General features: G+C 41.9%; 1 protein-coding gene and 2 pseudogenes across 1 annotated transcript; all 3 read right to left on the bottom strand.

Annotated features, from left to right (window-relative positions):
- Positions 1 to 4,887: 4,887 nt before the first annotated feature.
- LOC149186876 (rhodanese-like domain-containing protein 4, chloroplastic) lies at positions 4,888 to 6,249 on the bottom strand (annotated as a pseudogene).
- A 10-nt stretch (positions 6,250 to 6,259) lies between these two features.
- LOC149186877 (clathrin heavy chain 2 pseudogene) lies at positions 6,260 to 7,128 on the bottom strand (annotated as a pseudogene).
- Positions 7,129 to 7,213: 85 nt separating this feature from the next.
- On the bottom strand, positions 7,214 to 8,373 carry LOC149186878 (glutamate receptor 3.3-like). Its single transcript, XM_089409483.1, has 3 exons — positions 8,187 to 8,373; positions 7,667 to 8,095; positions 7,214 to 7,554 (listed from the first exon to the last, which is right to left on the bottom strand). Exons 1-3 carry the CDS (start codon positions 8,371 to 8,373, stop codon positions 7,214 to 7,216), a joined length of 957 nt encoding a protein of 318 aa, XP_089265609.1.
- Between the last annotated feature and the right edge of the window lie 15,775 nt (positions 8,374 to 24,148).

A 24,148-nucleotide genomic window follows, 5' to 3' on the forward strand; every position in this document is an offset into this window, starting at 1 on the left:
ATATGGTTCCCAATAGGAATCTTCATTAAATATTGGTTTTTGGCTTCTCTTGTAGGAGGGAACACATCCCTTGATTTTCTCAATCAGTGGAGCTCCAAAATTTGTCAATGATTTTATGGTACTTTATTCATTTATTGGTCCATCCTATTGTAGAAAGAAGATCCCTATATTATCTCATCTTCCAAATGTAACACCTCCTCCCACATTTACCAACTTTTACAAGATCTCCAAGGTAAACATGAGTTGAGTGTCACTATGATATGCCCTGACCTCCAAGTTTCAGTTATGGAAGTGGGGCCAACTAACTGAAAATTTGTAGCCATCTCTCAGGGACTACAGGCCACTTAGGAGCCTGCAAACCACCATAGGTGATCAATTCATGATATGAAACTCTTTTTCACAAGATAAAATCCCCAACCTCACCCATAACACTGCATGCATGTGGTTTGGAGGCTATAACCACATGCATAAGCATGGCTGCCAGTGATTATGACCCAAATTACTTAGTTCAGTGCATGTGATTGCAATATCTATCCCAATTTTTTAGGCAATCCTATAGACCACTTCCCACAATTGCCTATCACTTTCCATAATTGTTGGGAACGGATCCCGTAGAGGCAATTTTCGGGTTAAAAGCCCATGTTTTGGGGTTAAAGGCCCAAGTTTTGTATAAAGAATGCAAACTCTCTGAATTTTGTGGTCACGAAGCATGAAGATGTAAAGAGTCATCAAGGGTTTCCGCCCTTAGTTTAGGTAACTTGTGTTGGCTTTATGAGATCCACCCTTGGTCCGTGGACCATGGGATTGTATAAAAAGGGAATTCTTAGAAGAGTCTAAGGTAGTCTTTAGTTCATAGTCTATTTTGATGAATGTAGTGGGTCTGTGAGAGCTAAGAGCGAAGATTCTTAGCGTAGAAGAGAGGCTCTATAGCTGTGTGTGCAGAGGCCTAGGGTAGAAGTCTGCAGCTAAGTGCGTGGACCCCTGCAGTTGTGTGCGCAGGGTAGTTAGAGTCTGTAAAGGAGATATGAACATCAATAAAGAGAATTATTCTAGAAATACCTGTGTATGAGCTATTTTACTTCTGTTATGAATGCATGCAATTATGTTATGTTGAATACTGGGTTTATGATTTAATGTTGTATTGATGCGTAAATCTATGTGTTTTACTTTGTTATATGAACGCAAGTAAGAATATTTGTTTATGCAAAGATAATCATAATGAATGTTGAATTTATCCACTACTTAAGCTAATATGGGTAAATATAATAGTAAGAGTAATCATAGAGGCACGTAAGTGTTTGAATATCCTATTAGGCTACGCAAAGGATGATCGTAGACCTTCGCGAAGGTCTTGAAGCCGAATAAGAAAAGTATATCGATAAGCCCTGAAAATCTTATCAATTTGCACAAAGGAAGGGTTAGGGTATAAAATGACATCACTATCATCTCTAGGTGTGGAAACTTGGTTCCTGCATCCCCCCATACTGCCTCAGGTGAGACTTCAGTCTACGCTTCGTGAATTGATGCCAAAAGGTCTAGTAGTGTAGGGATTTGCTTGGCTAATTAACAATGAACCTAGGTCAGGGCCCATCAAGCCAAAAAATGGTTCCATTGTCGAGACAGTGATATGCATAAAGAGATGTGTGATGTCGCATCACTGGAATCCAACTAAGAAGGAGATCGAAGATTGGTTGGATAGAAATATCCATGAATTCGCGGCACAAGAGAACAGGAATCCATGATTGATGAAAGAACAGTGATTGGACAGATATATGTACACAAAGATACATGAGATTTTCTTATGTTCCTTCCCGATCGAGTTGTACGAGTGGATCGCGAAATTCGCAGATAGCCAAGGAAGGTGTAGGCTTAGTGGTCCAATAGTCTAGATCCCAGAGTTAGTGCGGATATCAGAAGCCTCTAAAGATAAGATCACACATGCTATCAATCATTGGCTCGATCGTATCATAGGAGGATTCATGACAGAGTTCGCGATCGATACCTCGATCAGTTACAGTGAAGCAGAGCACCGCTTCTTCAAGGGGCCACGAGGTAAGTATTTAAAGTCTTTAGTTCATAGTCGATGTTGATGAATGTAATGTGTCTGTGAGAGCTAATAGCAAAGAGTCTCCTCGTAGAAGAGAGGCTCTGCAGCTGTGTGCATAGAGGCCTACTGTAGAATTCTACCACTGAGTGCACGAAAACCCGCAGCTGTGTGCGCAGGGTAGTTAGAGTCTGTAAAGGAGATTTGAACATCAATAAACATAATTATTCTAGAAATACCTATGTATGAGTTATTTTACTTCTATTATGAATGCATGTGATTATGTTATGTTGAATACTGGGTTTATGATTTAATGCTGTATTGATGTGCGAATCTATGAGTTTTACTTTTTATATGAACACAGGTAAGAATACCTGTTTATGTGAAGATAATCATAATTCATGTTGAAGTTATCCACTACTTAAGCTAATCTAGGTAAATACAATAGTAAGAGTAATTACAGAGGTGTGTAAGTGTCTGAATTTCTTATTTAGGGTACGCGAAGGATGATCGCAGACCTTCACGAAGGTCTCGAAGATGAATAAGAGAAGTATATAGATAATCCCTAAAAAGCTTATTGGTTTGCACGAAGGAAGGGTTAGGGTATAAAACAACCTCACTACCATCTCTGGGTGCAAAAACTTGGTTCCTGCATCCCCCCATACTGCTTTGGGTGAGATTTCAGTCTACACTCCGCGGATTGATGCCGAAAGGGCCAATAGTGTAGGGATTTGCTTGGCCAATTAACGATGAACCTAGGTCAGGGCACATCAAGTCTTTAAATACCTGGATTAAGATGCTCTTGTGTGAAAGGAAGGTTATGCAGCTACCTTGATGTTTGGGGCTACGCAAAGTGGAAAGACCTTCAGGAACAGAGGGAAAACAGGCCCTGAATAGAGTTTGCTAATTAAACCTTCTCTGGGTGACGATGAGGAAGCAGCACAGGCTTCTTCGTAGAGCATTATTGAGTTGATAAATCAAGGTTTTTTGTAGATACCCCATCCACCCACACCACCTGCATCTTCACCTCCGTCGCATACACCCTCGCCTACACCACCGCCACCTCCACCACCATTTAGTATGGCAAACTCAGTAAAGCTACCTATGTTCAAGGGCTTCGGAAATCAAGATCTGGACCAGTTTTGGTTCATCATGAAGGTTGTATGGGAAGCTCAAGGTATCACATATGATCAAATGAAGAAATAAATGTTAGTTAGCGCTTTGCAGGAACGCGTGTTAACATGGTACATTAAGTATTGCACTGATAACTTGACATCTATGTTAGCAGATATCTAGACCACGTTGAATAAGGAATTCAATAGACCTAAGTCTGAAGCGCAATAAATTGTGGGATTCAAAGAGATCATGATGAAGCCTAGAGAGACACCCTAAGATCTAGATCAGAGATTGAAGTGTACAATCTGCGAAGCTAACATGAATCTAATAGATGGGCAACACCACGAATGGTTTATGGCTTTGCTCCTGCCTCATCTAAGGGTTGCGCTATCACAACAAAAGATTGGGACCCAGGTGGAAGCCCTGGAAATTGTGATGAGATTGCATGAGACATCGATGCAAGATGCTAATCTGGGGGTTCAACAGATTCATGCGCAGTTGCAGAACCTTTGCCTAGAAATGCAGAGTCTGAAGAAAGATAGAACAACTCGGCCAAAGGTGCATGAAGAAGTTTGGTGCCTAAAGTGCAAAGGTCAGGGGCATGACAAAGATCACTATCTAGTCTTCGCAAATTATGTTGCAGTAGGGGGACCAATGCCTCTAAGGCCGGAAGCTCTAGTAGGGCCAAGTATAGGGCCTGTGCTATGGTGTGCTTGTTAGTGCTCGAATCTACCTTAGGCTGAAGGAAGGCGAGGTTCAAGGCAACATCAAACCAAGCTCAGCCTCGTAGCTAGCCCTACGAGGACAGGAGAGGGCTCTCTCCGAGTCTATCTCGATAAAATGATCAATAGAGTCCGAGATGACTTAAATGATAACTGATTTAGGCTAGTAAAATGAATTTGAAAGAGAGATATTTGATTTAATGACTAAGTTGCTGGGCTGCATGGGACAAGGAACAACTTGAACAAAGAAATAGAATCAAAGACACAGATTATCTCCTGAGGCAAGATAGGCAAGAGATTTAACATCAAATTTGAAACACTGTGGAGTGGGTGAACTGTTGAGAGGTTGACAAGGGCATAGAAGATGAATCCTTGTCAAACAGAAGAAAACATTAAATATGAACACTTTCCCAAGACAGAGCAATAAATTGGATTCTGCCTTTCTCACTTAAAAGTATTCATTTAGAAATGATTATGAAATGAAATGGAAACATAACCAAGCTACATATGAAACAAAGGAAGAGACAAATGTTAAATTCACACCACAAGAATCTCAGGGGTCAGAGCTGTATCTTTTCATTAAGTCCCTGTCAAAACTGTACAGTGAAGTTTTCCTTCACAGCTCTCCCACTGTTTTCCAGAACTCAGAACCCTTTACAAATGATTTTTTATGCAATAAATAAGCTCCACTATGAGGAAACAAATCGATCCAAAAGGGGAGTTGTTACAACTAAAATCCTGAGGATATGAAATGAACCGTCCATCTGTTCTACAGAACAGTGTTTCATTATTCCACTTGAACTTTTTTGATGATTAATAAAAAGATGACAACTGTAGCTGTAGATCATAATTGAAGTGAAAAATAGGAAATTGAATCTTGTTTCTCTGCCGGGGTAGATGTCTCTGATTTAAATTTTGGCTTTTCAGTTTCTGACTTTTTGCCTTCCCTGTGCGTTTTTCACCGCTTGGTTTTCGACTTTTTCACCTTTTGTGTCATTCAAAGCCTCCTGTGAAATCTCTCTAGCTGTAATGATCCCAAACCACCTTTATTACATGATAAATATTCTCACTCGTATAGCCATCAATGTGAAAAATGTTCAATGGACAGCACTTCAAATTTCACAACTATAAGCAACAGACAACCAACAAATCTTAACCAAAGAAAACAGAGCTTGCCAGTTTTGGTAAGTCCTTCAAGGCCTTGATGGACAAGGTGATGTTGGTGGTTTAAAATCTAGATAATGGGGGTATGGTGACAAATATCGGGGTGATGGAGTTGAGGTGACAGCAACATTGGAAACAATTGTTTCATTTTTAATTGGTACCGGTTGAGGTGTTGAATTGTCTCCAATCTCGGTGCCAGAAGAAATCGACACTGGTGCAGGCACAGGTGTTACAGAGTCATTGTCCTGCTCGGTGCTCGGGACAACTGCTCTATTATTAGTGGCCACATCTACAGTTTTGGGAAGCAAAGCCTTTCCTATATCCTTCAATTCATCAACAAAGTCTTGTGATGCAACCTTGGTATCTAAGAAATCCTGGATCTATTGAAGTGTTTTCTTCCGGTCTTCTGAAAATAAGAGTTTTTTTACAAACACTTGAATCAGTACAGCTGACCCCAAAAGCTGAAGAATTGTCTCTATCTCTGAGAATGCCACTATACCAAATCTTGTTGCTACTGCCACACCTACTGTAACAGGAACAAGGCCTAAGGTATCCTAAAATCATGAGAATAGGAAAGGTCTGCTCTACAAAGGAGTAGCGTTACATTTGTTTGTTGATGGCCAATTAAAATGCAGAAACTGTAATGTAGAGCCTCTGAAATCGTAACTAAAAACCAAAATAGGCACTCGAACCTATCTTTCTGCATGGTAGTTTTTCTTTATTCAATTTTGAGTTTGACTGTCACCATATCGTGAGCCAGCTGTAGTTACCCCATCACCACCTCCAGCATTTGATAACTGCCCAAATTCTTTGGTATACTGCCCATTAAATTATTCATCGACAGGTCTATGTATCTGAGATTATTACATTTCCCAAGGCTCGAGGGGATTCTCCTTTCCAGATGATTGCTAAATAAGAAACAATAAAAGGCCTGAAAATTCAAGAAGCAACACCTGTAGCATAGATCCCATAACTGAAGATAAACATAAGCAATCGAATCATGTTTTTTCTGCCACGGTGGTTATCAACGTGTACATTTAGGCGTTCAGTGATTTGACCATTTATTTGCTAGCAAACTTTGCCTATCATCTTAGCAATGACAAGTGCAATCTTTGGGTTTGCTTGATACTTTTCCAAGTTAGCAGCCTTCTTCATCATATCCTGAAGTGCTGTCATTATATCTGAATCACTGAACGCAACCATCAGCTCTGGATTATTCAAGATCACCACGCGTTTCTACCTGGGAAGCCACTAGTAGCCCCTCTCTGAGTTGGGCCTTTGCAACTTGACTCCAAACTACATCCTCCTTAACACGTGATGCAAACTGATATGCCCTTTCAAAGCTTCGGATGTGATCTAAAAGAACATTTACTGCCTGCGCATTTAGGTTGAATTTCTTGAAAATATGGAGGGCTTCCTCATATAACTTTTTTCCAATAGCAATCTCTCCAATTTCAGGGCCATCAAATTTGTCCAGTCTGTTGATATAATCCATTAGGCGTGACCTGTCAGCCTCTATGGATGTATGAATGAGAAGGTATTGTAGATTTGCGCTGCCACTAAATGTAGAATTTTGTAGCACAATTTTCTCTAGAAGCTCAATCGACTCATGTGGGCGATCAGCATTGATGAATTCTTTCACTATTGCAGAAACCTGATCCGAGCTCTTATATTCTGGCAAAGTAGTAGATACAACCTGATCAATGAGATTCCTTCGGAGTGGATTTTCAAGAGCAAGATTTTTTTTTTTTTTTTTTTTTTTTTTGAGAGCTGAGGATCCGCCCGTTCAACAACATAGCCGGCTTGGAGTTCGAATAGAAAATTTTTATTGCTAACATCAATTAGTTCATCATCACATTGGCCCCGCCAATATAAAACAACTTCCAGGGTTGGATTCCTTTTCTTACATTCTTCAATAAGTTGTTCAACAGGGAGGGAATCACCAACTGACATAATCAGATTTTCAATGAAATCCTCTGGAACATCATCGTCGAGTAGTTCGCCAACATGTAAAGGAACATTTCTCGGATTTCCCTTTGACCGTTCACTACTCGAGTTAATATCACCGTTATCCGGTAGCATAGCTTTAAAACTGGCAATAGGAGTTGCCCGTCTGGTCTTCCCTTTCTACTGCAAATCTTTTCTCAATGAAAGCAATTTGTGTGATTCAAGGCCGCCTCCTCTGTTTTTCGCCGGAGTCCTGTGGATTTTCCTCGTTTGAATCCTCTGTTCCATAAGGTCTAAATGTGTACTGAACAGCATAAGGAAGTGATTTCACTGCAGCCACAAACACATCAATACAATATCCTTTTACCGCGTTGCTGCCTTTCACTGTTGTCACAAATTCTTTGAACCCTGTCTTTCTTGGCACCCCAATCACAAGTTGGTTGCCATGAACCCAATCCCGTGGCACTGTTTTGCTTTGACCGGGCCATATAATACCAGAGACTGTTAGATTTATATGAGATTCATTATTACTGATGGTAGTTGTATATTCTGGAGGGGTAACTGATAAACCAGTTTGTTTTTACCAGAAACCAATGTTGCGGAAGCCTTTATCAACTACATTGATAATCTCAAATGCAGAGCTGATCAAGTTTTTTGTCCAAGAGTACAGGACCTGCAATGCCATTGAAATTAGTTTGTAATATTATCTTTTGTAACTGTGCTCCTTCTTCAAAGACCTTCAGTTCTTCTAGTTCTAATTTGCCTCTGCTCTGACTTGATAGAGAAGTTGGTTCTGCAAAAGAGATACTTCCTCCTTGTTTGAAGTAGGTGTTGAGAGAGTGAGCAATCATCAGTATACTGTCATAAGCATATAGTCCAAATGCATTCAAGGAGGCGTTAACCATATTGTCTGTTTGTAATTTTTTCCACCTTTGTGCAATTACACGCTGCTGTCTTGAATTTGGAGTATGTGGACGCAGGCTGATTAAACCTTGAAGTGACTTCATGATGCCTTCTTCAAGTAAACCAGAATCTAAAACAGAAGATAGCCAATTTGTGGCTATCCAGACATAGCCGGTGCTCAACATACCAATGTCCTTGACTTCAAAAAAAAAGTTTAAGGCCAGCATCTGAAAACATGTGGACTACAAAAACTCGTGTATCCATCGAAGCCAAGTTTGTCAACACATCACCCATCTGGCTTGGGCCAACTCCAGGAATCATAGCTGCCTTATTGGAAATCTTAGCTCCCATATTTGCCAGAGCATCCCCTAATGTAGAAATTCCATTTCTCCCATGGTCATCATCCATATACACAACAACAACTTCTTGGTTCATAAAAGTGCTCTGGTGCAAGATAACAACGACGTCTTCCTCCATTTGTAGAGAAACAATAGAAATTTTGATTGTTTGACCTGTGCGTCGTGCAGCATAGCCAGTGCGCCACTCCTGGTGAGTGCGCCGCGCCAGTGTATATTTGCACTGTGTAAAATCGCCCAGTGCACCGCGCCATATGCTCTATGCACTGCGTGTTGACTGTCAGCACAATTCCAGCCTCCAAACAAAATAATTCGTCCTTTAACCCTTCAATGAGATCTTTTTGGGTGCAAATGGCCCTTTAATCAATGAAAATATCTTGATGACTTTGATTTTGGCAAATTCACTTTGTAAAGTTGTAGAGTCTTGGCACTTTGACAACTTGGACACAAACTCTGATTTCTCGTTTCCTCTGACTTTTGGCTTTGAAATGATGACTTTTTCTTGATTGATTTCCTGCAGGTGTTGGAGCTGCTGAACCTAGCAAGATGGGCAGGGCTGCTTGAAGAACTGTAAAACCTTATCAATCATGCATTAATGAACTTAATAATTTCTTCTTTAAAACAGAGTTTTAAAGCATAAACGTCCTTCAGCATTATTAATAATGTGGATCTTGAAGTGAAACCTTATTGAAGCTCTCTTTGGCCTGCAGGCGTTAGTGAACACTTCTGGAGACAAAACCCTAGACTCAAGGTTTAAAATGACCCTTTTTGACCAAACTGGTATTTGATGACTGCAAATGACGAGAAATGAACCTTGGTGAATTAGACTCTGACAGAAGACTGACAAGACTGAGTCTAACAGTGCTATCTGTCAGGTGGCTGGAAAACGTGCTATAGACAATTGCCATTTGCTGCAGAAATTTGTACAGACACTGCAACAGCTCTTCTACAACTTCTGTCAATCAGTGGGCCATGATGAGCACAATTTTCGTAGTTATGAGTTAGTGATGGATAGAAAACCTGCCTATATGGCGAAGGCAAAAACCCAGCCTTTGGACCAAGGTACTAGGGGAGCGCAAGGTGAATATCAGGGGCATGGATGAGGCTGAGGTGGAGGAGGACCTGGTAAAAGTTGGGGACAGGTCACTTGTTACGATTGTGGAGGATCGAGACGCTACACGTGAGACTGACTGAATCCGACGTGTCTTTCATGCTGCTATTGTACTCAGTTTGACCACGCAATTGAATATTTCTCGGTATCACTGCCTAATATACATGAAAAGTGGGTGCAACCTCTGCAGCCAACTCAGAACCTGCATATGATGAGGATCCCAAGGTAAATATTGTGCTGTGAAGTGGGATGACGACTGGTGAAGATAAGGGGAATTAGCCTGAAGAAAGTGAATGGGTCTGCAAATCTCTAGAAAAGGAGGTCGAGTTTGATCTGAAGCACACACGGGAAACATATATGGAAGAAAAAAAGCTTCGTGGAGGCCTCTACCTCAAGAAGTCGGGACAAGCCAGCTAAAGAGATGGACCCTTCCATGCTTACTACTTTCTTGGAGACTTGTATGAAGGTACTGCGCAACAGGAAAGTTGTGAAAGGATTATAGGAACTAATAAATAAGTGTGCCAGGAAAGAAAATGCTCCTAATGAACCATGTGTAGTCAGGAATATTGGTAAGCATAAGGCAAGGACAGGGCATGAGATGAGGCTCACTACACAGATAGAAGAATATGAGATGGATCAAGTAATTTTGGATCTTGGATCGGATGCGAATGTCTTGCCTAAATAGACCTGGGAGAGGATGGGGAGACCTGTGCTGTAGTGGTCTCTGATTCAGTTAAGAGCAAAAAACCATCCCCATGGGAATATTGCAGGGAGTGACAGTTGATATTGAGGGTGCAAGAACATTAGCTTACTTCGAAGCAATAGAGATTGTGGATGACAACAATCCCTACCCTGCACTCCTTGGGATCGATTGGGCCACTGACATGAATGGGGTAATCAATTTGAAGAAGCGGAAGATGATATTTGAGAAGAAATCACTCTACGTAGTAGTGCCCCTGGACCCTGTAGAAGGACTACGCTATACTGAACCAGTCTGTGATTATGAAAGCGATGATGATTTGGACCAGATTTATAAGATAACAACGTAAGATCAGGATTGGGTGAATTCAACAGCGGATGGGAATATTGCATGGGACCACGAATGCTCCTGCACTTCATATTCAGATGAGGAGTTGGAATACTGGTAGAACTGACTACATGAAGTATCTACGCTATGTTGTAATATGATGACCAAGTCGCTGCGCTGTGTATCATTAGAGGTAAGGAATATGCCCTATTATGATGGTTTAACTGATGTCGATAACTTTTTGGATGCATTCGAAAGGGAAGTTACAGAGAAGCATCGCTTCCAGGCCTTGGATTGGGTGTTGTGCGTTGCGCCTGCAAGATGGTGGGTTACACACAAAGACTATTTTGACGATTAGCGCGTATATCAAAAGATGATGAGATTGTGGTTTGGTCGCCCACAAGTGAGGCTAACAGAGAAATATGATGGAAGGAATGACCTGCACGATCACCTGGCTAAATGGACTAAGGTTTATGGAGTGGATCCTTAGCCTGAATGGGTGCATATGTTTGTCATACTTTGGATGTAATACCGATGAACTAGTACTTAGAAACAGAGCTCTGCCATGGAAAGAAACAATGGGACGCTTCACGATAGGGGTTCTTGCTGACGTTTAGCTTTGAGGATGGGTTTGAGAGTATTAACGAGGCATTGCAAGAAGTTAAGGCAGCAATATTTAGAGTACCACAAGATCCCTTGGACCTAATTCAACCGGATTGGACCAACCCAGTTGAGCCATGCACTAGAGTGCTACAATGTGACTATCAAAGAAGAGGACGAGAAATCGAGGAACATTAACCTCCCAGAGGCTGAAGGTAGCCACGAAGTTGAAGGATCACAAATTGAAAATCCAGATATCACTGCGCCACTAACAACAAATCAAGTTAACATTGGGACAGAGCTGGAGCCGAAGTTTGCAAAGATTTGGGACTATTGTAATGACGCAACAATGGATAAGGTTTCTAAATTTCTCAGCGAATACCAGGACATATTCCCTATGATGTTCTCAGACTTGAAAGGGATAATAGGGGACCTAGGAGTCATGAAAATTACACTGAAACCAGACACGAAACCGATCAAGTAGAGGCCTTACCACCTCAATCCGAAGTATAAAGAAAGGGTCCACTTAGAGTTGGATAAAATGCTTGCAACAGACATCATTGAACTAGTAAAAGAGTCTGATTAGGTAAGCCCAATGGTAGTTCATGACAAGAAACAAAAGGATGAAATAAGGATATGTGTAGATCTCAGGAAGTTGAATGATGCATGTGTACATGATCCCTTTCCAACGCTGTTCACTGATGAGGTGCTGGATAATGTAGGAGGACATGAGACATATTCGTTCACGGATGGATTCTTGGGGTACCATCAGATCAAGATTGCACACGAGGATAGAAGTAAGATGACCTTTGCCATGGAATGGGGTTGGTTCCAGTATATAGTAATGCCTTTTTGGTTGAAGAACGTGCCGACGATATTTTCACGCGTGGTCACCGCAGCATTTAAGGATTTCATTCAAAAGTTTTTGGAGGTATACTTTGATGATTGGATGGTGTTTGGGTTGGTAAAATGCCACATAGCTATTCTATGCTTGATGTTGGATACATGCCGGAGGTACCAGATCACACTCGATTTAAAAAAATGATTGTCCTGTGTCCATTTTGGGATCTTGCTGGGTCACATGGTATGTAGACAAGGCTTGATTATAGACCCTACTAAGATGGCGGTCATAATTATTTTGGAGGCACCAAGAAGTGTGAAACAGTTGCGCGCAACGTTGGGGCATACAGGATACTATAGAAATTTCATCAAAAGCTATGCCCAGATTACCATGTCGATGGAGAAGCTACTAAAGAAGGATGCTACATTCTGTTGGAATGAAGAGCGCCAGCAAATCTTAGACGTGTTGAAGGCAAAGATGGTCACCACGCCAATCCTAGTCTTCCCAGATTGGAAGAAGGAATTTCACATGCATGTTCGCATGTCATATATTGCGCTAGGGGCAGTACTAACATAGGTCGGTGAGGGAGAATTGGATCATCCTATAGCATTCACAAGTAGGAAGTTGTCTAAAGCTGAGAAGAATTATTCAACAACAGAGTGCAAAGGGTTGGCCATGGTGTACGTGCTCCAAAAGTTCAAACACTACTTGCTAGGCAAACACTTTAAGATGTATATAGACCATTCTACATTGAAGTACTTGGTGAACAAGCCTGTGTTGGGGGGGAAGATATGCAGATGGTTGTTGCTATTTCAGGAATATGATTTCGAAGTTATTTTGAAGCCAAGATGATTGAATGCCAGATCGGATCATTTGTTGCACATTGAAACAGGAGAGGAGCCTACTAATTTGGAGGAAGGACTACCTGACATGCAGCCCTTTGCAGTACATGTTACGGATAATCACTTTGCAGATATCATACACTTCCTGACAATGGGGATGACTCCAGAAGGGTATACTAGTCAACAAAAGGAGCTAGTGGTGCGCACGACAAACTTTTCTATCATTGCAGGGAATTTATATAAAATGGGCTTGGATGAAATTCTACGACATTATGTACCTGACTTTGAACAAAACAACATCCTTGCTGAAGCTCATGGAGGATTTACGGGAGGACATTATGCAGGAAAAGCTAAAATGCAAAAGATTTTACACGCAAGGTTGTGGTGGCTGACGCTTCATAAGGATTCCAAGGCTTATTGTAAGGCATGTGAAGCATGTCAAAGGACAGGTAGGCCATTGCGGAGGGATGAGCTGCCTCTGAATCTGTATTTGTCATTACAACCATTAGAAAAGTGGGCTATTGACTTTGTAGGACCAATTTAGCCTCCAGGAAAGAAGACAGGTGCACGGTAAATCATCACCGCGACTGAGTATTTGACCAGATGGGCAAAGCTGTAGCCTGTGAAAGATTGTACTGGGGAAACAACAACAAAATTCATCTTTAAGTCTATACTGACTAGATTTGGTTTCCCGAAGATTTTGATGAGTGATTGCGGTACACATTTTCTGAATGAGACGATCAGTGCGTTGACGGAGGAGTTCCAGGTTTATCATCAGAAGAGTATGCCATATCACCCACAACCTAATGGGAAGGTGGAAGTGTTTAATAAGATATTGGAGAAGGTGCTGAAAAAGGTCTGCAATGCACAAAGGAATGACCCGGATGTGCTCGTACCTGCAGTGTTATGGGCTTACACGACGACCTGCAAAAAGCTGACTAGACAAACACCTCTCAGGCTAGTTTATGGCATAGAAGTTGTGATCTCGATGGATTACATTGTACCTAGCCTGGGTATAGTGGAATTTATAGGAATGGTAGATTGTGGAGCCCTGGAAGAAAGGCTCACATAACTGACAGAGCTTGAAGAAGATTTATTTTTGGTTGGATTCCATCAGCAAGTTCAAAAAGAGCACGAAAAGTCATGACACGATCAACACATCAAACTATGCACCTTCAAGGTAAATGATTTAGTATTATTATATGACAGCAAGTTTGATAAATTTCCAGGAAAATTTCGGATGCATTGGCTGGGGCCCTATGTCATCAAGGAGATTACCGATGGTGGAGCAGTTCAGCTAGTGAAGTTGAATGGAGAGTCATTTCCAGGGAAGGTAAATGGAAGCCGATTGAAGCCATACACCAGGGATCTGACCAGATGAATATATGGTGGAGGCACAGTCTTAGCACTCCAGGCAGCTGAAAGGAGGCATGGGACTATAAAATACACTACCTGGGTTGTAGAACGCGACTAGGGAACTGCACAGAAGGGAGGAATCTCACAGTATCGATGGAAGCACGAAGGGAGCTACGCTATAGAAGGAGAGACTACGTAGGGTAGCCAAAAAGTGACCGCTATGGTCACTTGTTCATGAGTTGACAGAAAAGTGGCTAAGTGGAGTGGGGAGCGACATTTAAGTCAGAATTTAAGAGTGATATCTGTGAAAATATTTTGCCAATCTAGCATTTATGAGCAGATTTTTGGGGGAACGGTCAAATTCAAATTCAAATTTGCCTATAAATTACAGATGGCCACCCAATGAAAAAAACTTTGCATTCTGAGAATTGAGGTGTTGAGCTATCAGGCTTGCATGAACCCTGACTATTTCTAGGATTTGGTGGCTAGTTTGGTATTTGAAAAATTGCCTAAAGCAACCCAGGAGCTTCTTACTGGATTCATGTCGGCGCCCATGGAAACCACAAGTGTTGGAGGATCGATGGCCTCTGAGGGAGCTGCCCCGGAGGTTGTGAGTGTGGAAATGCCTGCAGAAGTGCCAAAATCACAGAGGTTGCTCAGGCTGAGGCCTACGCCACCCAAAGAGGGTCCCAAGACAAAGAAGGATAAGTAGAAAGCAACACAGCTAATGCGTGAGTCACCAAGGAAACACCAGAAGAAGGAAAAGCCCACCACGTAGGAGAAAGGAAAGGTGGTAGACTTAGAATCTGAGGAGGGTGTCGAAGATGTGGATATGGGCGTAGAGGAAATTGACATAGAGGGTGTAGACCCTATCTCAAAGCTACCCGAGTACATCCCTCCATGCCAAGGTAAGGTGAAGGTCCCGAAGGACCCAGATGCAGGAAAATTTCTGCTAAATACCATGTTGCTATCAGACCAGATCACATTTGAAGGGTCGCGCTTGGCACACATTCTCGGTTTTAAGCTAGAGGATTGGGACTTGGTAGACATAGAGTGATTCCCCCACATGGCGACTGATACCTTTATGACCCGTGTGTTTTATAAGGATTCTGGTGTCACTGCGCTAGAGCCACAGTGGTGGATAAAGGGGGTGGACAAGGCAGGACTGTTAAACATGCTATGGGTGCCGCATTACCACCGTGCACCCATAACCCTGATGGTGATCAAACAATTGCTATGCTTAGTGCACAATGGGTGCCTGTGGTTAGGAGAATTGATACCCATCACAGATATGTTGATCCATAGGGTCACATTGTTACCACATTCAGGGTTGAATCTAGCCATGGAATTTGGCAGAAAGACAGACGAGCGCGACCTCGCCGTAAGAATGAAGGAAAAATTTAAGTCACCAAGAAACCGCGCGTCTACTCAATTTCCAGCATAACGGACCCCCCGGTTAAGGTCGCCACTCAGATTTTGGTTGGGAAAATAATGAGGAAGTGTTGTACATATGAAGTGTTGGCACCTGTTGTGTCATTAGCAGCGAAGTGCATGGAGGGCATACAATATAATTGGGTGCGCTACCTCTGTGGAGAGTTCCTCGCGAACTGCAGAGAAGCACAAGACGAAAGTAAGACCTTCCATTACGCCTGGCTCTTACTCTCAATTGTGTTGGTTGCATGGGAATTACTAGAGGATGGCTAGTTTCCTTAGGTCGCGTCAGATCTACCAAAAGCAGAAAAGTTCGCTTTCCTTTAAGCCACCAAGGACACCATGAGGGTCAAGGACATGTAAATATTTTGGGTGCTAATGGAGGCAAGCATCTACCCTGTGATAAACCACAAGTCGAGGTTATCCCCAACTGTCTTTGAGAAGTTGTCAATATATGTGGAGTTCAAAGCAAACTTCCACTGTGTCTCCATCCTGGCACGGAAGGACCTCGAGAAAAAATGGTATGATCTCACATACCTGGAAACGGATGATGCAATCGCAGTGGTCCTTGAGAGTTGGCCATTAGAGTGGCGCATGGCCTCAGACTTGTTAGCTGGGTCTAGTAAGTCCGTCGCGAAGCAGAAGAAGGAAGAGGCCTGGCTGAAGATGTAATAGTTGGCTGACAAAAGGAAAAAGGAAGCCGAAGACAAACCTAAAGCAAGCCACGTTGCTAAGAAGTAGGCTAAAGAGGAGGAAGAAGAGGAAGAGCATGACTCTGACATAAGTTGGAAGTCTCCTTCGCCACAGACAGAGGAAGAAGAGTAGCAGTCAAGACATGGAGGTGTAGACCTGGAGACTACTCCATTCCGGGTTAAGTGCACTAGGGAGCAGGAAAAAGTAGGGCCGTGGAAGAAGTCCAAGGCTAGCAAATCATCACTTGAACTGATCACTTTCACTAAAGGTGATCTGAATGATATCGGGGACACGGTGAGGGATGCAACCGCGGAACTGCTACAGCAGTTTGAGTAGTGGTAGAAGCAAGCCTTGGTCACCATTTAGATGGGTCTGCGGGAGATCTAGATCTAGGTCACTCAAGTGCAGACTAGTGTGGGATAGTGTACCCTGGCATCAACTAGCTTAGCACCTGGGACCTCAGAAGTAGCAGAGTTGGTCACTCCTTGGATCCCTGAGCCGTTGCACATCCGGACGGAGCATTGAATACACAAGTGCAATACAAGGCCACCATCAATGCTTTCAAGAAGGTTGGGTTGAATTTGGTCATGCTTCCAAGTGAAGCCCTTTACACCTTTCAAGACATTGTGCTCGCAGAACTTCAGGCCAGAAAGCAATGCGCACTGAATGTGATCAGGGAGCAGAAGGTCAACAATGCCCAAATTTTTGTTCAGAAGACGTCCGTGCTTGATCTCCTTAAGAATATCACAAATAAGAATGAATGCACCATAGTCGTAGTAGCTGGGGCATGCCAAATTGTTCCAAAGCTAAATATCCCAGAAGATGGGTCAATCGACGCAAGAATTCAGAAGCTCACTACAGGTGTACATGACAAAAGGACAAAGCTGGATAAGGTTCAATTTGAGCTGAACCTTAAGATCATGGAGCTCAAGTAGAGGACCCAGCCTTCGACTCAACCATAAGTTAGAGAGCAGCACGAGGCAGTTGTCAAGGATGTAGCCCGCAGTAGCGGCCACAGTGAAGGAGTGCACTTCGCTCTTCGAGAAATCGCTCGAAGTAGTTAGTAGCCTGGAGGAAGATCCCAATGTGCAACAGCTAGAAACAGAGGTAAGAGAACTATAGCAGAGATATGACGAGGTCAAAGTGACGGCACGCACTGTCACCATCACACAGAGGTTGGTGAAGCTGTAGGAAGTGAAGGCACTAAAGGAACACATGGACATAGCACAGCGCAAGGAATCAGTACTAAAGGCCAAGTTGGCACCTTGCCTAGATGAAGCCTATGTGCTCACAGCCTCCATTAAAGGAAAATTGGCTAGTCTGCAAGCAACATAGAATAAAATACATGCAGATAGCGTAGGACCAACGACGGAGCAGTTGGTCGAGCAGGTCAAGAAGGCAGTGATGTAGTGTACCGCTGAGGTTACAGTAGTATAGGTGGAGCTGGGAGGTCTCCATGACAAGATCTCTACGTCGGCAGAGTGACTCGGGGCCAAGTCACCAGATTTGCGTTGGGGGGCTGTTGGGAACGGGTCCCCTAGGGTCAATTTTGGGGTTAAAAGCCCATGTTTTGGGCAGGGAAGATTTTAAGAACCCCCCCTAAATTTATAAATATAATAAATGGGCGAATCTCCATGGTATATAGGAAAAATGAAAGGCGATTTTATCAATAATATAATATGTATATATAATTTTTTGGCGAATCTCTCACCAGGCATGGCGAATATTTTACTCAATTATAAAATCTTGTAAGATCTTGGCGAGTCTTTCACTAAATAATAAAACTTTGTAAAGTCCTAGTGAATCTTAGCATAGGCTACATGCTGGTTTAATTCCCCATTTAAATAGGCTACATTCCAGGTGAATACCATGGGTCAATACCATGTGCCATTTTGGTGAATAACATGGGTCAATACCATGTGCCATTTTTATTTTTATTAATTCTAATATTAGGGTTAATAATGGTTTTTTGCATGGTATTAATAACAATCTAGTCCATGGTATTTGTCCCATAGTATTTTGGCCATAGGTTTCACCTAAATATAACCCATTTTTTGAGTGTTCGTAAATATAAGGTGACTTATGGAGTAAATATAAAAAAATGTTTTATTTGTTTACCATACCTCTCGTTTATTTATATTTTTATTAATTTACCATACCTCTTTTACAAATATGGTATTTGGCCCATAGGATTCACTTAAATAAAACCTCTTTCTTGAGCCTTCATAAATAGAATGAGGGTTATGGACTAAATATAAAAAGAGGTTTTATTTATTTACGATACGTCTAGTTTATTTATATTTTTATTTATTTACCATACCTCCACTTTACTTATATTTTTATTTGTTTACACCCTTACATGTATATAAGGTGACTTATGGAGTAAATATAAAAAATGTTTTATTTATTTACCATACCTCTCATTTATTTATATTTTTATTAATTTACCATACCTCTTTTATAAATATGGTATTTGGCCCATAGGATTCACTTAAATAAAACCTATTCTTGAAAATGGGCGAATGGATTCACTTAAATAAAACCTATTCTTGAAAATGGGCGAATGGAAGGTTGTAAGTCCTAATTTCAAGGGCTAAATTTACCTTTTTTACCCTCTCCCTTAAAATAAGGTGGGCTATTTGAGGTGATTTGTAAAAATGTACTATGATACAAAATATTCGCCTACTAAAAATTTAAAACTCCTTAATTTCGCCAAAGGGCGAACATTCGCCCCTAAAATTATCCTTGGTTTTGGGGTTAAAGGCCCATGTTTTGTATAAAGAATGTAAAGTCTTTGCATTTTGTGGTTGTGGAGCATGAAAATTTAAAGATTCATCAAGGGTTTTCGCCTTTAGTTTAGGTAACTTGTGTCAGCTTTATGAGATCCACTGTTGGTCCACAGACCATGGGATTGTATAAAAAGGGAATTCTTAGAAGAGTCTAAGGCATTCTTTAGTTCATAGACGATGTTGATGAATGTAATGGGTCTGTGATAGCTAAGAGCAAAGAGCCTTAGTGTAGAAGAGAGCCTCTATAGCTGTGTGCATAGAGGCATAGGGTAGAAGTCTGTAGCTGAGTGCACGGCCCCTGCAGTTGTGTGCGTAGGGTAGTTAGAGTCTATAAAGGAGATATGAAAATCAATAAACAGAATTATTCTAGAAATACCTGTGTATGAGCTATTTTACTTCTATTATGAATGTATGTGATTATGTTATGTTAAATACTGAGTTTATGAATTAATGTTGCGTTGATGCGCGAATCCATGTGTTTTACTTTGTTATATGAACACAAGTAAGAATATCTATTTACGTAAAGATAATCATAATGCATGTTGATGTTATCCACTACTTAAGCTAATCTGGGTAAATACAACAATAAGAGTAATCACAGAGGTGCGTAAGTGTTTGAATTGCCTATTTAGGGTACACAAAGGACAATTGTAGACCTTTGTGAAGGTCTCGAAGCTGAATAAGAGAAGTATATCGATAAGCCCTAAAATTCTTATCAGTCTACGCGAAGGAAGGGTTAGGGTATAAAATGACATCACTACCATCTCTGGGTGCAAAACTTGGTTCCTGCATCCCCCCATACTACATCGGGTGAGACTTCAGTCTGCGCTCCATGGATTGATGTCGAAAGGGCCAGTAGTGTAGGGATTTTCTTGGCTAATTAACACTGAACATGAGTCAGGGTCCATCAAGCCAAAAATATTCATGACAATAAGGATAATAATACTAAAAAACATAACTTGAGGCATACCTTTACCAATACATTCCTAATGAAAGATAAACATTTCATCAAACACATGACAAACATATAAGTGTTATAGACATATTTGGGCACTGCAACCCCAATCACATATGTCCATAAACCAAGGGCTTCTAAGTCCCTAAAAGTGTTGTTTCATACCCTAAAGGAGCAAGGTCGGCTGATTACATCATCTCCCAGAAGTTCTCCATGAAAAACCACTCAAAACTGGTCAAAACAGGACCATACAGACTGCCCAGAGCAAAGGGTGCAATGCATCTCATCTGCCACATACAAAAAGTGCGATGCATACTTGAAAACCCTTCTTTAGGGTGCAATGAGCGAGAGCAGAAAAATGGCACAAGAAGTTTGCTAGGTGGAAACCCTGAGAATCTTCTAGAAGCTACTCATTTGGCACTTGCCTCCCTGAATTCACCCAAGGATGAGTAAGAGATCATGAAATATCCAAGTGGAACCAAGAACTATCAGAGAGATGACACTAATCAAAATCCCAGAAGCTGACTCACCCCCCTGAAAATATCTATATATGGATCCCTCATCCCAGAGATCTAGAGGTTGGAATTTGGTAATTTGCAAAGAGGTGTTGCTGGTTTCTCTTTGAAGACATTGTTGGGTGATCTTGCTTTGTATGAGGTGAAGAGGGCTTTCAAGCTGGGAGGATGGCGCTGGGTCAGACGAAGTGGTTTTAATCCTCTCTTCTACTACTATTATCAATAAAGCTATTTGAGTTTTCCTCCATATTCTTGTGTATCTCTGAATATTGTGTTGATATATGCATTTGTATGGTCAATATATATCTGATCCTATATTGTTTACAGTGATAGATCTCTATGCTTTGATGGTATTATGTTGTTGTGACTCTACAGGTGCTCTTTGAAGTAGAACAAGTAAGGAAGCAGTGGCGAGATTCTGTCAAAGGGGAAAGGAAACAAGCAAGGAGCCAAGCGAAAGACTAAGGTTGGTACTCTCTACTTCTTTCTCATCTCTCTCTCGTAAAGGAAAAACAAGTGACTTTGGTTTGTTTGTTTCTAAGATAGCTACCCGTCTTAGTGGGACTAGCAGTTTTGAATAGACACTAGATTTCCCGATAACAAAATGGTGACTCCACTAGGGATCGAACCCAGAATATCTGGTTTCACAGACTAGAGATATCATAATATTTGTTTCTGATATCTTCAAGTGATCCATGGTATGGATATATAATCATTTATCTCCAAACCCAAACATATAGGTCCAATACCTCTCGCTCAGAACAGTGACGTACTCGATACCAAGAAAAATACTACATGATCGTCGCTGATACTCTTTACCATCGTGGTGTCGATACAGTTCTGTGAAGGTGCCTCACCCATGTGGAGGCCGAAAATGTCCTGAATGATTGTCATTCAGGCGCATGTGAGGGGCATCAATCTGGTCATACTATGACACAAAATATTTTACGAGCAAGATACTTCTGGCCAACGACGTTCAAAGATTGCATAACCGCAGTCAGAAGTTGCCATGCTTGTCAAATCTTCAACGCAAAACCAGAATACCACCTGTGCCTCTGCAGCCAGTAGTTGCTATTGGGCCATTTGCCAAATGGGGCATAGATTTCATGCAATGTAACCCCACCTTGGCCGGGGGGCATGGGTATATCATAGTCGCAGTTGACTATTTTACAAAATGGGCCGAGGCGATGCCTACATTAAACAACAGTGGCAAAACGGCTGCTCTTTTCTTTTTCAATCATGTAGTCTCTAGGTTCATTGTTCCACAAGCTATAGTCACAGATCATGGATCGCATTTCCACAATCACATGATGGTTGAATTGACTACCAAATTAGGACTTTCCCACGACAGCTCTACTCCATATTATCCGCAATCTAACGGGCAAATTGAGGTGATCAACAAAGTCCTGAAACGCATGCTGCAAAGGATGATTGGAGTCCATAAACGGAGTTGGCACCTAATCCTGTACTCAACCTTGTGGGCATACCGAACATCGGTAAGAAATGCAACCAGATTTACACCCTTTCATCTAGTGTATGGCCTGGAAGCGATCTTACCAGTTCAGTGCGAAATTTCATCTCTCAAGCTCGTAGTTGACCTCCTCCCCCGAACTTTAGAGGAAGAGGCTCGTTTCTTAGAGTTAATCCAACTAGATGAAACCCGTCGTGACGCTGCCTTAGCTAACGAAGCACATAAGAAACGAGTCAAAGCACAATTTGACAAGAATGTCAAACCCCGCGTTTTCTCAGAAGGTGACCTGGTCTTGCTTTACGATCAGGAATCCGATAAATTGGGAGCAGGTAAGTTCCAGTCTTTGTGGATGGGTCCCTATATTGTTAAAAGCACATTAGCAAAAGGAGCCTACAAGATAATAGATTATGAGGGGATTCCACTATCGCAACCCCGAAATGGGTTGTACCTTAAGCGTTACTATGCTTGACTCAGCATGGTAACCTCTTCATATGCTTTTGTTACATTTTTGTTTTCGTTAAGAGTGATAGTTTTGGTTAGGTAATCCACTTTTGCATTTTGTTGCAGATGTCGAACCCATTGGAATCATTTGTTGGATACGCCGACGGGGTGAGTCGTAGTACGTGGAACCTATCTTCTGCAGCTTGGGCCATCTTTGATCCAAGCGGCGAGTTAGTGAGTTTCAGAGGGGTGTGTATTGGTCAATCAACGAACAACATCGTTGAATATAGCACGTTGATAGAACTCCTCTCTGATGCCATTGCGCATGGCATACACCGACTTGTCGTCAGGCTAGACTCATAGCTCATCATTCTACAGCTTACAGGCATCTATTCTGTTCGGAATCCAGCTATCTATTGCATGTTCCTAAGGGTCAAGATTTTGGAAAGGCAATTCGATTCTATTCAATATCAACATATTTCCAGAAACTTAAACACATTAACTGATTCATTAGCAAATTATGTGTTAGATAAACATTTGCAACATTTGTAAAAGAAAAGCATTTTATCAATAACTGCATCAGGATCATATAACTTGACTGAAATAAAGCTCCGAAAATCAAAAATATATATACAATTGTTTATAGTTTGTACATAGTGTTCTGTGTCCAGGACAAAATCAGTCATATGACCCAAAAACTCAAAATGCAAGGGGGCACCCTAATCTAATGGTGTTGGTGATAACTAGTCACCGCCTGTGTAATCATGCGCAAGAGCCTAGTCCATCGGCTCGGCACGCCAGTGATATGGCACTGTAATCTCAGAGGCATCTCATTGGTCCTCACGTCTAGAATACCAAGAGTGAGACCCTCGATCTGATCCTGCAACACTGCAAAGGTCTCGGATACATCTAGGTCGTGAAGAATGGCCCTCCCTACAACCTCTCCTACTGGAACGACAGCTGCTACTCTTGGGTGCACTGCTGGTCGCACTGGCCTGATATCTGCATAAGCACATGAGTTTTGATTAGTCCTAATAAATATTTAAAAAAAACACAAGAACATTATAAAAACAATAAACAGAGATATGGTAAGAGATTTTTACCTATGACACCCCACTGCTCGCCAGCCGGCAGCACCAAATCTGGGTCACCCTGCAGATCCATACCAGCATATGGATACTCGGCATAAACCATCTGTTGACAGTTTAACCACTCGAAGAAAGCATCAGAGAATGAAACCTGTGATTGACCAACAAGTCTAGCCATAAGGTCGACCCATCTCTGCATCCGTGGCTCAGTCGGTAGTGGTAGGCCGAGTGAGATGTACTGGGGCTGCATCAGTGGGATCCTCTCCAAGGCAAAAGCAGTCAGAATAGAACCATAGCCAAAGTTCTTAGACCTTTCGTTCTTCAACTCGGTAAGTTTTTCTTTGATCACTAGAAGTACTGCATCACACCAGTTGAATACCTTGGGTTCGAGGCATTCCAAGGCGTACTGCATATAGGACCTGTTGGCCAAGTGAAGGGCCGCGCTACCAGCCAATCTAGCAAAGGTGAATAAAATAGTCCTCAAGGACCAGTCTGTGACATCTCGGATACTGATCTTGCCATCCCTGCTCGGCTGAGATCCTTCTCTACAGTACCGGCGAATATAATCCCTCACAGATTCACCCCCACGGGCAGAACCTGATAATGAGAGAGGGGCACCACGCCTCGATAAACCGGTCAAAAAGTAGATGTCCTCAATAGTCATGGGGATGGATTTGCCTCTTATCTGAAACACTTGGTTGGTAGGATCCCATGCATCGAGGAAATATTGCAACAA

This window comes from Pinus tabuliformis, chromosome 3_1 (genome assembly GCF_031772625.1).
Source record: "Pinus tabuliformis cultivar Carrire ecotype Pingquan chromosome 3_1, CPIR1, whole genome shotgun sequence".
In the NCBI taxonomy this organism is placed as follows: Eukaryota; Viridiplantae; Streptophyta; class Pinopsida; order Pinales; family Pinaceae; genus Pinus; species Pinus tabuliformis.

Coding starts and splice junctions, on each gene's coding strand:
- LOC149186878 (XM_089409483.1), bottom strand. CDS start 8,373: ATGGAGGAAGACGTCGTTGTTATCTTGCACCAGAGCACTTTTATGAAC. Junction 8,096..8,186: donor AGTTGGCCCAAGCCAGATGG/GTGATGTGTTGA, acceptor TTTTTTTTGAAG/TCAAGGACATTGGTATGTTG. Junction 7,555..7,666: donor TAATTTCAATGGCATTGCAG/GTCCTGTACTCT, acceptor CTGGTTTATCAG/TTACCCCTCCAGAATATACA.